Source organism: Schistocerca nitens, chromosome 6 (assembly GCF_023898315.1).
Source record: "Schistocerca nitens isolate TAMUIC-IGC-003100 chromosome 6, iqSchNite1.1, whole genome shotgun sequence".
NCBI classification, from domain to species: domain Eukaryota; kingdom Metazoa; phylum Arthropoda; class Insecta; order Orthoptera; family Acrididae; genus Schistocerca; species Schistocerca nitens.
This window is the reverse complement of record NC_064619.1, coordinates 11,419,416-11,433,154: the sequence shown is the minus strand read 5'-3', so window position 1 is coordinate 11,433,154 and position 13,739 is coordinate 11,419,416. Positions and strand designations below refer to the sequence as shown.

The 13,739-nt window shown below is 44.5% G+C and overlaps 1 protein-coding gene across 1 annotated transcript in view; it reads left to right on the top strand.

Moving 5' to 3' along the window:
• The window catches only part of LOC126262678 (translation initiation factor IF-2-like), a 94,730-nt gene that overhangs the window by 10,632 nt on the left and 70,359 nt on the right, over nt 1–13,739 (top strand). Inside the window, exon 2 of the mRNA XM_049959452.1 lies at nt 5,567–5,785. Within this exon, the coding sequence (XP_049815409.1) occupies nt 5,567–5,785 (219 nt within the window). The remainder of the gene's footprint in view (nt 1–5,566; nt 5,786–13,739) is intronic.

The window sequence follows — 13,739 nt, the reverse complement described above, 5'->3', positions numbered from 1 at the left end:
TCCTTAAATAAGGTGACCATTTCTCTGACATTTATTTTTATAGTAATTTTCCGATTAGTTTAATTTTCTGCACCACTTATTTGCTTGTTTCGAGCTTTGAACGAAGGTACATAAATGGATAAAACTGAAACTATATTTCTTATCCAATAATACGGTGATATAAAGTTGAGCTAGATGTGGAACGTAAAATTCGTCCTTATGTTAAATTAATGCGCGGAAACGGTTGAAAGTGAATTACATAAATAAAAAAATTCGTAACTACGATAAAACTTGTCAAAAATACAGCCTCGTTGTCATTTTAGGTCTAAGAAAACACACTTTTGTTACGCACGTCACTTCAGTATTTATAATTGAACGAAGCGGTTAAAATATAGTAACAAGGTAGACAAACATATGTATAATATACGGTCGTCCTATTGTTTCGTGAAAGCATTACCCGTTGCCATGGTACAGCAGTCCACAGGCGCACATAAACTGCATCTGAAATCATATTTTACGCGAATCGCAAGTGCTGGGACGGTTTAAAATGATACAAATAATAATAAAATATATATTCGTATGGTTATAAGAAGCCTTTGAAGAAATCTTTGATATTTCGCGCTTTTCGTGCTAAAAGTCAGGCGTTTGATCATGAAACGATAATTATGCTCAGCCCTGTACAAACGATATACTGTTTGATCGGGCATTCAAGGTATTATTATTTATCGGCAGCTATGGGGATCCACCTGCACTAAAGTGTTGAAATTTATCTTCTGACTGATCAGAAAATGGCACCAGTTCGAACGAGAATTTTTTTTTTTTCCTGACATTCTCAAATATCTGCTTGTGTCAGGTCACGGAAGTTAGAATGACAAATGGAATACTGACAATATTCTTATTTTGTGTCGGATTTCATTTTCTCACTTTGCCCCTTTCGTGAAGCATGCGAAGACGTGAGGGTAGTTAGCTGGAGGAGGAGGTTGTTTGTGCTTGGGTCCACGCCGTGAGACGCTGTTGAACCGTGCCCCACAACTTCAGCATTACTGCAGCGAACTGTGTTGCTCATACTGTGAGCTCATCACAACTTTGCCCCTACCCTATGCAGTAAGAGTTATCTTTATGATGCCAACGAATAAGAAAAGTTCTCACAAGTAGATCGAGTCATTCCTGCTAACCTCCACCAGACTCCCGTTGTTTTAAATGAATATATATTCCCAAGTGACACACTGCTTTGAATTTCTTTGCTGTTATTACCCTGTTTTTGCGAACTCCTGTGTTACTCTTTACTGAGCTGTAACGACTGTACTAGCAAACTGGTTACCACACGGATGACTCATGCTTCGATCTTGTCCCTTCTGTGGATTTGTTTCCTCAGTGTTAGAACGACTACTGTACACACTTCGGGCTAGGAAGGGCAAGTGAGAAACTACTTAAAGTCGAGGTGGCCGACGTTAGGGTTCAAATGGTTCAAATGGCTCTGAGCAGTATGGGACTGAACTTCTGAGGTCATTAGTCCCCTAGAACTTAGAACTACTTAAACCTAACTAACCTATGGACATCACACACATCCATGCCCGAGGCAGGATTCGAACCTGCGACCGTAGCGGTAGCGCGGTTCCAGACTGTAGCGTCTAGAACCGCTCGGCCACTCCGGCCGGCGACGTTAGGGTCACGAGGGTGATACGGTGATAACATGGTCCACAAATACACTGAGCTGATCAAGTCATGGAATAGCGATATGCTGATATACAGGTGACGCTATAAAACGGCAGTGTATTGGCGGAACTGTACTCCGCTGATTCATGTGAAAAGATGTCCGACGTGATTATGGCCGCACGATGGAACTTAAAAGACTTTGAATGCGGAACAGTAGTTGTAGCTAGACGCATGGGAAATAGAGGAATTCAATGTTACGAGATCAACAGTGTGAAGAGAGTACCGGTAATACCAAATATCAGGAATTACCTCTCATCACGGACAGCGCATTGGCCGGCGGCCTTCACTTAAATACCGTGAGCAGTAGCATTTGCATAGTTACCAGTGCTAACAGACAAGCAGCAGTGTGTGAAATAACCGCAGAAATCAATGTGGGACGTACGACGAAGAAGGGAAAGCAGAAAGGTGGAAGGAGTATATAGAGGGTCTATACAAGGGCGATGTACTTGAGGACAATATTATGGAAATGGAAGAGGATGTAGATCAAGATGAAATGGGAGATAAGATACTGCGTGAAGAGTTTGACAGAGCACTGAAAGACCTGAGTCGAAACAAGGCCGCGGGAGTAGACAACATCCCATTAGAAGTACTGACGGCCTTGGGAGTGCCAGTCCTGACAAAACTCTACCATCTGGTGAGCAAGATGTATGAGACAGGCGAAGTACCCGTATCCGTATCCGTTAAGACAGCGCGGCGAAATTTGACGACCGACGTGAATGCCTTTCCTGATCGCACGATATCGCCTAGAGTGCCTTTCCTGGGCTCTTGACCGTACCGGTTGGACCGTAGATGACTGCAAAACAGTGGCCTGGTTAGGAAAGTCCCGATTTCAGTTGGTAAGAACCGATAGTAGTGTTTCGAGTGTGGCGCAGAACCCCCGAAGCCATGAAACCAAGTTGTCAAAAAGCCACTGTGAAAGCTGGTGGTGGCTCCATAATGGTGTGGACTGTGTTTGCGTGGAATGGGCTGGGTCCTCTTGTCCAGCTTACTGGAAATTTTTATGTTCAGCTACATGGAGACCATTTGCAGCCATTTATGGTCTTCAGGTTACCAAACAACTACAAAATTTTTGTGGATGACAATGCCACATGTCGCTGGTCCGCAGCTGTTCGCCACTGGTTTCAAGAACATTCTGGAACGTTCGAGAGAATGATTTGGACAACCCAGATCGCCCGACATTAATCACACCGAAGAGTTATACGACAGAATCGAAAAGTCAGTTCGTGCATAAAATCCTTCACCGGCAACACTTTCACAATTATGGACGGGAGAATGGTTCAATATTTCCGCAGTGGACTTCCAACGAGTTTTTGACTCCATATTACGTCGAGTTGTTGCACTACTCCGGGAGGTCCGACACGACATTAGGAAGATCCTGTAACTCTTGTCACTTCAGCGCAGTGGCGGTGCGGAAACTGTGCTTCGACATCGGTGTTTTGCTTCCCTGCATTGCATTATTCTGTCTCAGTTTTCTTTGATCTGTTACAGCAGCGACATTTGGGTATTTCCCTTGTATTGTTCCGCTGCGTGTTGTGACAGATTAATGTTAACGGTATTTTAAATACATGTTTCTTAACGTTTTAGGCAATTGGTTGGCAGTCCACTATCCTAGTGGTCCATACCACTGCTCAGTTTACCTGATCATTTAGCTCATCCTCGCACCCATTGGAGGCATGTCTCCATTGTGCCGACTGAATTTTCCTGAATATAATTTCAGCATGTAAATTATATTGTAGCTTTCCTCATTTCAGATGGAGAACGTAACTTGAGATCTTTATTTGCGCAACGGCAAATGAAGCCAGACAATAACTGAATCATAAAGTTCTGAGCCCAGGTTTGATGTGTCAACTGCATGAAAACAAACACATTTTCAGCAATAACTAACTTAAATACAAGACTTGGCTGACGCGTCCAATGAATGGATCGACATATAAATGGCAACACTTGATTTTCGGAAAGAAAAGGAACTGGTTGATTTTGCGCACTGTCAGGAACGACCAGCGAAATTCGTAACAACAAACAATATCCAGCATGTTTGGAAGTCGCTAACCTTGGAATCGGTGCAACTGCAGGTTATAAAAACATGAAAAGTAAATAAATAAACCAATAAATAATGGGCTCTGAGCAACATGGGACTTAACATCTGAGGTCACTGTCCCGTAGAACTTAGAACTACTTAAGCCTAACTAACGTAAGGACATCACAGACATCCATGCCCGAGGCAGGGTTCGAAACTGTGACCGTAGCGGTCGTGCGGTTCCAGACTGAAGCGACTAGAACCACTCGGCCACACCGGCCGGCAATAAATAATTCTTTTAAAAATTACAGAGATTTGAATACGATGAAGATCTGTTCCTGACCTATCGTACATAAATTTACTAATGGTCAGAGGGAAGTATGCATTGAGGCAGTTGGAGGTTTTGTTGGCACATCCGTCTTTTTGGCAGGTCCTTGGGACGACGACCGTTTACTATTGTGACAAAATAAAACACCTACAGCCGTCCTTATGATTTTATTTTATTTTGTTGCAACCAGTTTCATTCAACGCTTCAATGCGCCATCTTCAGGCTGTTCTTGATGCGGTACGGGTTGATATGATACCTACTTTTTATTTATTTTATTTTTTATTTTTACAGCCGATGAGACATGGCGTTACCAGTCGCATTCGCAGTATTGTAGGAACACTAATGATCTACATCTACATCTACGCCTGTACTTCGTACGCCACCTGCCGACAGGTGACGTTTGAAGTGTTCGCTGTCTAAAAAATCTTGGGATACCAGTAATTGAATACAGTTCCCTATTTTGACTGGACCAGAGATGAAAATCTTCCTACAAGTGTGCTCAGGGGGCCTGAAGATGTAATATATCACCGAAACTTGTAGCCCAATAAAATAATAGACGGCTGAAAGGTGTTTGATTTGACATTCTCTACAGTTAAATGGCTTAAAGGGGCCCTCTTGTGGGACAGATTAAAGTGTCAACACTGAAAGAAGTGATGTAGGTAATGTTTTTGCAAAGTGGGTGTAGGCACGATTGCAGACGGTAATAGTGCGCTGTAGTACGGAGGAATTGATTGTAGATTCTCAAGCTACAGCTGTGGGGATACTTTCTCTCATATGCTCACAACATTCCTCTGTGCTACAGCGCACTATTACCGTCAGTTTGTATTTATCCATGATAATATGATTGTGCAGTCTTTGATGCTAATTAGGTCCTATATGACGTGCAACGTACGTTGTTGTTTGTATGACGTTTGTTTACAGATACGTGAGAGTTTATATGGTTGGTCTCAATGTTCCATGGATGTTACGAATAAGATAGTTTGAAGTCTCAAAGCAGAACATTGTTATTGAAGTAAAGCTTGAATACATGACGCATCGCCGTTCCATAAGAGACATCTTTTTGCACAGATACATAATACAAAGTGTGGATCGCTAGCCGCCTTCCAGTGTAAATATCGCTGAACTACACATATTGTTCAAATATTACGCAAACCAACATTAAAATTAAATACTGTTCGTCCGAGGAATAAATTAGTCTATCATACTATTAATTTCGTCCGCACATACCGCCATCCTAAGGCTCCACCACTTCCAAAGCAGTATTTGATTTTCTTGGCGCATTTACTGTGGAATTCTTGTCACTAGCGCATGTAGCCTAGCTTTCAATAGGAGTCTACACTCGACACCGTGTCGTCTCCAATGGACATCCACAAAATGTTGTGGGCGTTGATGGAAGGAATTTCTGTCAGTAACTCGGCACAGAGAAAAAGTAAACAAAAACAGGGGAATTACTCCGCCTGGCGCCGCTCAACCAACGACGCTCACTGTCAGATTCGCGTCGCAAAGACATGCGCGCTCTTGCGCAGCCGCGCCGGGCCGGTATCCTCTGAGGGGTTAATTACCCAGCTGGGCCAAGTGCGCGCTCGCCCTGTTCGGCCGCGCACAGTGAGGGAACGGGCTGCGACGTCGGATTTAATTAGGCGTTTGTTTCCGGGCGGGGCTTCCGCTGCGGACACGCCCACAGCGCCGCCGCGGTCCGCGCCGGACAAAGGCCGCGGCGGAAAGGCGCCACCAGCGGCCGCAGGGTAAAAATACACCGGCGGCCGATCTGCGGGGCACGTGCTCCGCTGGCGATAAAGCGCTATCCCGGGAACCGCCTGCCACGCCGTCATTTCCGAAATCCTCTTGGGACCACTTGACTCTCCTCCTCCCACTCCCTCCCCGTGAACTCCCCCTTCCAGGAACAAACACACTACTACCCAAAACGTATCTACACCCATGGGAAAAAAAAAACCGAACACCAAGAAGGAGTTGTGAGACGTAAACGAAACTTGGCAGGTGTGTTTCTACATCTGAAGGACGACGTCTATTCAGATTTCACACCAGTCGCAGAAGAGTGGCGCTAGTAGAGCCAACATGATCATGCACGTAAGATTTGCTTTCGCAAATACACTACTGGCCATTACAATTGCTACACCAAGAAGAAATGCAGATGATAAACGGGTATTCATTGGACAAATATATTATACTAGAACTAAAATGTGATTACATTATCACGCAATTTGGGTGCGTAGATCCTGAGAAATCGATACCCAGAACAGCCACCTCTGGCCGTAATAACGGCCTTGATACGCCTGGGCATTGAGTCAAACAGACCTTGGATGGCGTGTACAGGTACAGCTGCCCATGCAACTTCAACACGATACCACAGTTCATCAAGAGTAGTGACTGGCGTATTGTGACGAGCCAGTTGCTCGGCCACCATTGACAAGACGTTTTCAATTGGAGAGAGATCTGGAGAATGTGCTGGCCAGGGCAGCAGTCGAACATTTTCTGTATCCAGAAAGGCCCGTACAGGATTGCAACAAGCGGTCGTGCATTATCCTGCTGAAATGTAGGGTTTCGCAGGGATCGAATGGAGGGTAGAGCCACGGGTCGTAACACATCTGAAATGTAACGTCCACTGTTCAAAGTGCCGTCAATGCGAACAAGAGGTGACCGAGATGTGTAATCAATGGCACCCTGTACCATCATGCTGGGTGATACGCCAGTATGGCGATGACGAATACGCGCTTTCAATGTGCGTTCACCGCGATGTCGCCAAACACGGATGCGACCATCATGATGCTGTAAACAGAACCTGGATTCATCCGAAAAAATGACGGTTTGCCATTCCTGCATCGAGGTTCGTCGTCAAGTACACCTGCCTGTGATGCAGCGTCAAGGGTAACCGCAGCCATGGTCTCCGAGGTGATGGTCCACGCTCCTGAAAACGTCGTCGAACTGTTCGTGCAGATGGTTGTTGTCTTGCAAACGCCCCCATCTGTTGACTCAGGGATCGAGACGTGGCTGCACGATCCGTTACAGCCATGCGGATAAGATGCCTGCCATCTCCACTGCTAGTGATACGAGGCCGTTGGGATCCAGCACGGAGTTCCGTATTACCCTCCTGAACCCACCGATTTCATATTCTGCTAACAGTCATTGGATCTCGACCAACGCGAGCAGCAATGTCGCGATACGACCAACCGCAATCGCGATCGGCTACAATCCGATGTTTATCAAAGCCGGAAACGTGATGGTACGGATTTCTCCTCCTTACACGAGGCATCACAACAACGTTTCACCAGGCAACGCCGGTCAACTGCTGTATGTGTATGAGAAATCGGTTGGAAACTTTCCTCGTGACAACACGTTGTAGGTGTCTCCACCGGCACCAACCTTGTGTGAATGCTCTGAAAAGCTAATCATTTGCATATCGCAGCATCTTCTTCCTGTCGGTTAAATTTCGGGCCCGTGCCACGTCGTCCTCGTGGGTTAGCAATTTTAATGGCCAGTAGTGTAATTTAACTTTGATACTGGATGTGGCGTTAGTGAAGAGTGCCTTTAATGCGACAACGGCCTCATTATCAACACCTCACTGAACTTGAACGATGTCGTGTAACACGGCTGTGAGAAGATGGGTGTAGCTTCTGCAATACTGCAATAAGGCTTGGCAGGAAGTTAGCCACTGTACATGGTGGTTGACAGCGGTGGTCACGAGAGCCTACGGTGGCAAGACGACTGCGGTGTGGACGGGCACATGCCACTACCGAGATGCAAGACCATAGTGTTTGGCAAATGGCTCTTTCTCATCGTACTGGATCTGCAGCAAGATGAGAGGCTGTTGACACCACAGTGACATAGCGAACTATTACAAATCGATTACTTCCAGGACCGCTCCTTGCCAGACGCGTTGCAGCGTGCATTCCGCTTATCCCATACCGCCAACATTTGCAAATTCAGTGGTGTCCAGCGAGAGCTTATTGGACGGCAGGGTGGAGGCCTGTTGTGTTTTCTGATGAAAGCTGGTTCTGCATCGGTGCCAGTAATGGCTGTGCGTTGTTTAGAAGAAGGCCAATTAAGAGGCTTCAACCAACCTGTCTGTGTGCTAGACAGACTGGCCCTACACCGGGAGATACGGTCGGGGGGGTTCGATCCCATATGACAGCAAGGACTCCCTCGTGGTGATCCCCAGCATCCTGACTGCAAATTTGTACGTCAGCCTGGTGATTCGACCTGTTGTGCTGCTATTCATTAACAGTATTCCAGGGGGTGTTTTCCAATAGGATAACGCACGGCTATGTACTGCTCTTGTAACCCAACATGCTCTATAGAGTGCCGACGTGTTGCCTTGGCCTTCACGACTACCAGACCTGTCTGCAATCGAGCACATATGAGACATCATCGGAGGCTAACTCCAGCGTCATCCACCAACAGCATTACCAGTACCTATGTTGACCGAGCAAGTGCAAAAGGCATGAAACGCCGTCCCACGAACTAACATCTGGCACATGTGCAACAAAATGAGCCGGCCGCCGTGGTCGAGCGGTTCTAGGCGCGTCAGTGCGGAATCGTGCTGCTGCTACGGTCGCAGGTTCGAGTCCTGCCTCGGGCATGGATGTGTGTGATGTCGTTAGGTTAGTTAGGTTTAAGTAGTTCTAACTCTAGAGGACTGATGACCTCAGATGTTAAGTCGCATAGTGCTCAGAGCCATCTGAACCATTTTTGCAACACAATGCATGCACGTTTGCACGGTTGCATTCAACATTCTGGCGGTTACAACGGTTATTAATGTATCAGCATTTTACATTTGCAATGGCTTACGTTGCGCCTACATTAACCTGTGTTCATGCAATATTAATCACTTATATATGTTACCCGAAATTTCATTACTCTCCATTACTTATTTTTTGGTGTTGTGAATGTCTTCCGTAAATGAAATTTAGGCGCCCATCATACAACAGACTGACATATCACACACTGCGTTTTATTTCAGTCACAATCGCTTAATACACTGCCTGACAAGAAATCTGAAGCACCCAGAAGATACCGTCAGGGACCATTGCAACTTCGCAGACGTGCACACCACTCACAAGCGCGTAAACGATTAGAGTGTTCCACGTTATGAGATTGTGGCTTAAATGAAAAGAAATTTGTAATATGGCAATTAAAAACACTGACATCTTTCATTGCCTTGATACCACTTAACAGTTAGAATAAAATTACATATATGGGTACAGGCTATTCCGATCAAAATCACCACCACCCCCACAACTACCATCGACAAAATACTCTCACGTTATCATTCATGTACGCAACAAGGATCGTCTTAATGCAGTGTTTAGACAAGTTTCGTACTCGTCATTTGAAGGAAGCATCAACGCATTGGAAACAAATCGGATCGTTTGTAGAACAGCTTCATCAGTTCTTCTGCTCTGCATATTCCGTCAGAAGGAGTGAAGTGCGTTAAGCTCTAAGAGCTCCAAAACTGTCTACAACAGGATAGGAATATGAAACATGGGGCGATGTATTCCTGCACTGTCGCAGAGCAAGCAAGACACGTGCTTACGGAATATCGAACCAGGACAAAACTACGTATGTCACTGTTAACGACGACAACGTAAATAATTTAACATAGTCCACAAAACGCCAGTATTGTTTGATTATAATGTTGATGATTATTATAAACAGTAAAACGTCTAGGAAAACACACACGGAGATATTTAAAGTGGAACAACAATGTAAAAAAATAATAAAATAAAATAGAAGCACTAGTTGTAGGGAAGATAAATGCCAGCCTAAGATTCAATCCAAGAATCGAAATTAAATATAACTCGTTCGAAAAAGAGGTAGCAAAAAGCCATTTTTCCCTCAGATTATTAATTTTTTTTTGGTCAGCCTTGAACCTTTAGCAGGTAGAACTAATAATGGTTACGAGAAAAATCCAAAGAAGAGCAAAGCGTTTCATCACGGGTTCGTTTATTAAAAGGGAGGGAAGGAGAGAGAGAGAGAGAGAGAGAGAGAGAGAGAGAGAGAGAGAGGGACAGCTTCACAGATATGCTCGTACTACTCAAGCGGTAGGCGCAACTAGTGAAGCGTTACGAATGGCGTAGGGATTTACTGTAAAAATTCCAAGGACGTACTTTTGGAGATGACTCTGTTAGCACTCTGCGTCTCGCCACATACGTCTCACGAAACGATCAGAAAAATTTGAGATCATATAAATGCTTATCGACGTTCGTCCTTTCCGTGTGCAACTGTCATAAAACTGTCTGATAGCGAATTTAGATTTGGAATGCATGACTAATTCGTAGTTGAGCGAGTTAGTTTCATTTTCTTTTATCTCATCCAATGTAATTTTATTGGTCGGCCGGTGACTGAGATTGCAATACTGATAGCTCGAAGTATTAGCTGAATAAAACGATGTCTTTATAGTCGTGCTCCAACAATAAATTATGGTAATATTGTCAGATAATTAGATGGCGATTGTAGACGGTAAACACTGCCGCATTTATACATTTTTAATTCATCAAGTAAATATCTTTTCGTGGAAGGTATAACGAGGTAATGAATATAAAAGTAGTTGCTCTTGTAACATCATACACTTTACCGAACATTTTATCGTGGAAATATGCACTTTCCACAAAAAAGTGGTGCACCAAAAAATGCTATTATACCTTACATTCAAAGCAAGAGATGCATTGCCTGTACATGGAAAAAGGAAGACGACATGAGTGCTAGAGCATGTACGTAACTGGCGTAATATAAATCCATTATTTACAGCAGCAACGGAGAAAATTACTGCCAGAAAATTTGTTACGTCGGGACTTGTTCAGACAGGTTCCTGCCAACATAGATGCTCAGTTTTCTGTACCAAACGCCTCTGCTGGTGAGGTTGTAAATTCGTGATGACGTGATAGCGCTCAACGTGAGGGAAATGCTTTAAATATCGGTGCTGATAAAGACTTCACGTGCGGAGTTCAATCCATAAGGTGGAAGCGTTGTTGGATGTGGGCGGAGTGTTGATATCGCGCAAAGTTCTTCGAACACCAGATGCTGCTGCAGTGTCACAAGTCAAATCATCAATATTTACACAGTCTGCAAAGGAATACGAACGAACATCGCTTGATCTAATGGGAACACTGATCCTATATGTTGATTTCATGCTAGGGCAGTCACTTTTTGTGTGATTCATCATCGATATAAACACAACTTAAATATACGCAAGGCCTCGCCACAATCATTTAAATTTTAAGCTATTAAGTTGCGTTGAAACTGTCACGAAAACAGAACTGGAAAATCAAACAGATGCGGTGCTGAAGTGAGCGACGGGGAATGAACACCAAAGAAGGAAACGGGAGGTGTGACTCCCACGGGCACGAATAGACTTGTGTTTTCACTGTGGCAACGAAGCAAGCAGCGTCCAAAGGTAATCACGATGAACTTCTTCCCTTGCCTGAGCCACATGCTGTACCGCTTCGTGACGATTGCACAGTGGTATACCTATGTCTTCCCATCACACCCCAAACATGCTCCATGCGTAGATGAATTGACAGCTTTTAGACTTACATTTACCGTGTGATCGAAATGTAATGGAGTCCTTTTAGTAACGATGTGGACGTTCTCTCACTTTTCATTATTTAACGCCACATGCGACATTTCGCCCAGTATAGACATCTTGTGTAAATAAGTTCGCAATTGGTTTTGATCTTCTGATGACTTTACAAGGGGCTCAATGACACCGACAAGTGCAAGCAATCTAAGAGCATTGCTCAGATTGTCTCCTAAATCGTTTTTGAGGAACAGTGACAGCAGAGGGCCAGGGAAAGCCAAATATTACTTCTGCATTACTCAATGCCTTTCAGTACGAACTGACGTTTCTGACAGTTGCCTCTGGCTCCACATGCTCCAGATCTCTGTCATCTCTGGTGCGGTGTCAGCATTTGCCGACTAATGGCAACCCGAGGTCTCAGATCAGGTACCAGTAATCTATTCCCGACATTTCCTCTGGGCATTCTGGCTGTAACTTCTGCCCGGATATCAGGTGTCACCCGTCCACTATCCGTCAGAGCCAGCAGAACAATTACACCATCTTCCCAGTCTTGTAACGTTCGTACATGGGATTCGTGGTGCAAAGCTTTCCACTTCCGTCGATGTAATTCCGCGAATCACGTGACAAGGATATCTTGAGACCTTGCATTGGCCGCAAGCGCGACAGTCGAACGAAGGAAAGACGAGATGCGAGATATCAAATAATTTTATATCAACCAATGGTGGGTACCAAACACACACGCATCTCCGTCGTTTTGAACGAACGAGAATTTTCACGAGACGTCGTATCAAGGGAGTGTAATGAGCGCATAGATGTGAGAAATGGTCGCTGCTACGAGTCAACTGCCTTGAGTAACAACGCGCTGATGACCGGGTTCTCCCTCACCAACTGTGGATTTTTCAGTGGACAGACAAACCACACTGTGACAAATCACCCGCTGTATTCCGTGACGGACACAGCAGCCGGTGGGAAGCCGTATAGTCCAGAACCTACTCCTAACTAAGGCTGATGGTTCGCCCGGACTGATCTGTCATTGGTACAAGCCGATGGGTTCTCTTGCGTTCTCCTGCATACCTTGCGAGACTATCACTCCTGGGAGAAAGGATATTGCGAAGAAATGGCTTAGCCACAGCCTCCCAGAGTGGTTCTTGAATGAATTTGCGCTCTACGTCTGTTTCAAAACGGAGCACACTACTCTGCAGACTAAAAATTTCTTGGAAATTGTCACCTTGGCGATGGCTAAGCCATTTCTCCGCAATATTCTTTCTTAATGTTACTTAAAATCCGTCTTGATTGCAAATTTTTTATTCATATGACCGGTTTCGGTTCATTCAGAACCATCTTCAGATCTGATATTTCAGTTACAGGAGTAACCCGTCCAAATCCAGCAACTTTCACATGCTACGTCACATAAAAAATGTGACGTAGCATGTGAAAGTTGCTGGATTTGGACGGGTTACTCCTGTAACTGAAATATCAGATCTGAAGATGGTTCTGAATGAACCGAAACCGGTCATATGAATAAAAAATTTGCAATCAAGACGGATTTTAAGTAACATTATAAAATCACTGATTGCTGTTATCCCATAAGACATTATGTCTGTTTTTGCAAAATATTCTTTCTTCTTGGAGCGCTATTCTCACTAGTTATGGAGGAGAAATTCTCTGAAGTTCGAAAGGTAGCAGAGGAGATACTGGCGGATGTAAAGCTATGAGGGCGATTCACGAGTGGTGCTTGGATAGCTCAGTTGCTGGAACACTCTCCCGTGAAAAGCATAAGTCCTTGGTTCGAGTTCCTCTGCGGCACACAATTTTGAGCTGCCAGGATGATTCAGTTTAGCGCACAGTCAGTTACAGAGTGAAAATTAATTCAGAAACCAATCATTTCTTCCGCTATACTGACATCGACCTGATATTGCTGAATTCGCACTGACGCCACAACTTCCACAGTCCCCAAATTTTCACAAGCTTATGAAAATGAGTACCTTTCCAAATATCAGTCTCATTTTAGGTGTAGTATAATTGTTTTTCTTGGCAACTTATTGGAGATATACAGTGTACGTCTGAATTCGTTACTCACCAGATAAATAAATAACTATACGTTACTGTATGTAGTACGTGTGGCAAAGTGGCCGGCCGGGGTGGCCGAGCGGTTCTAGGCGCTG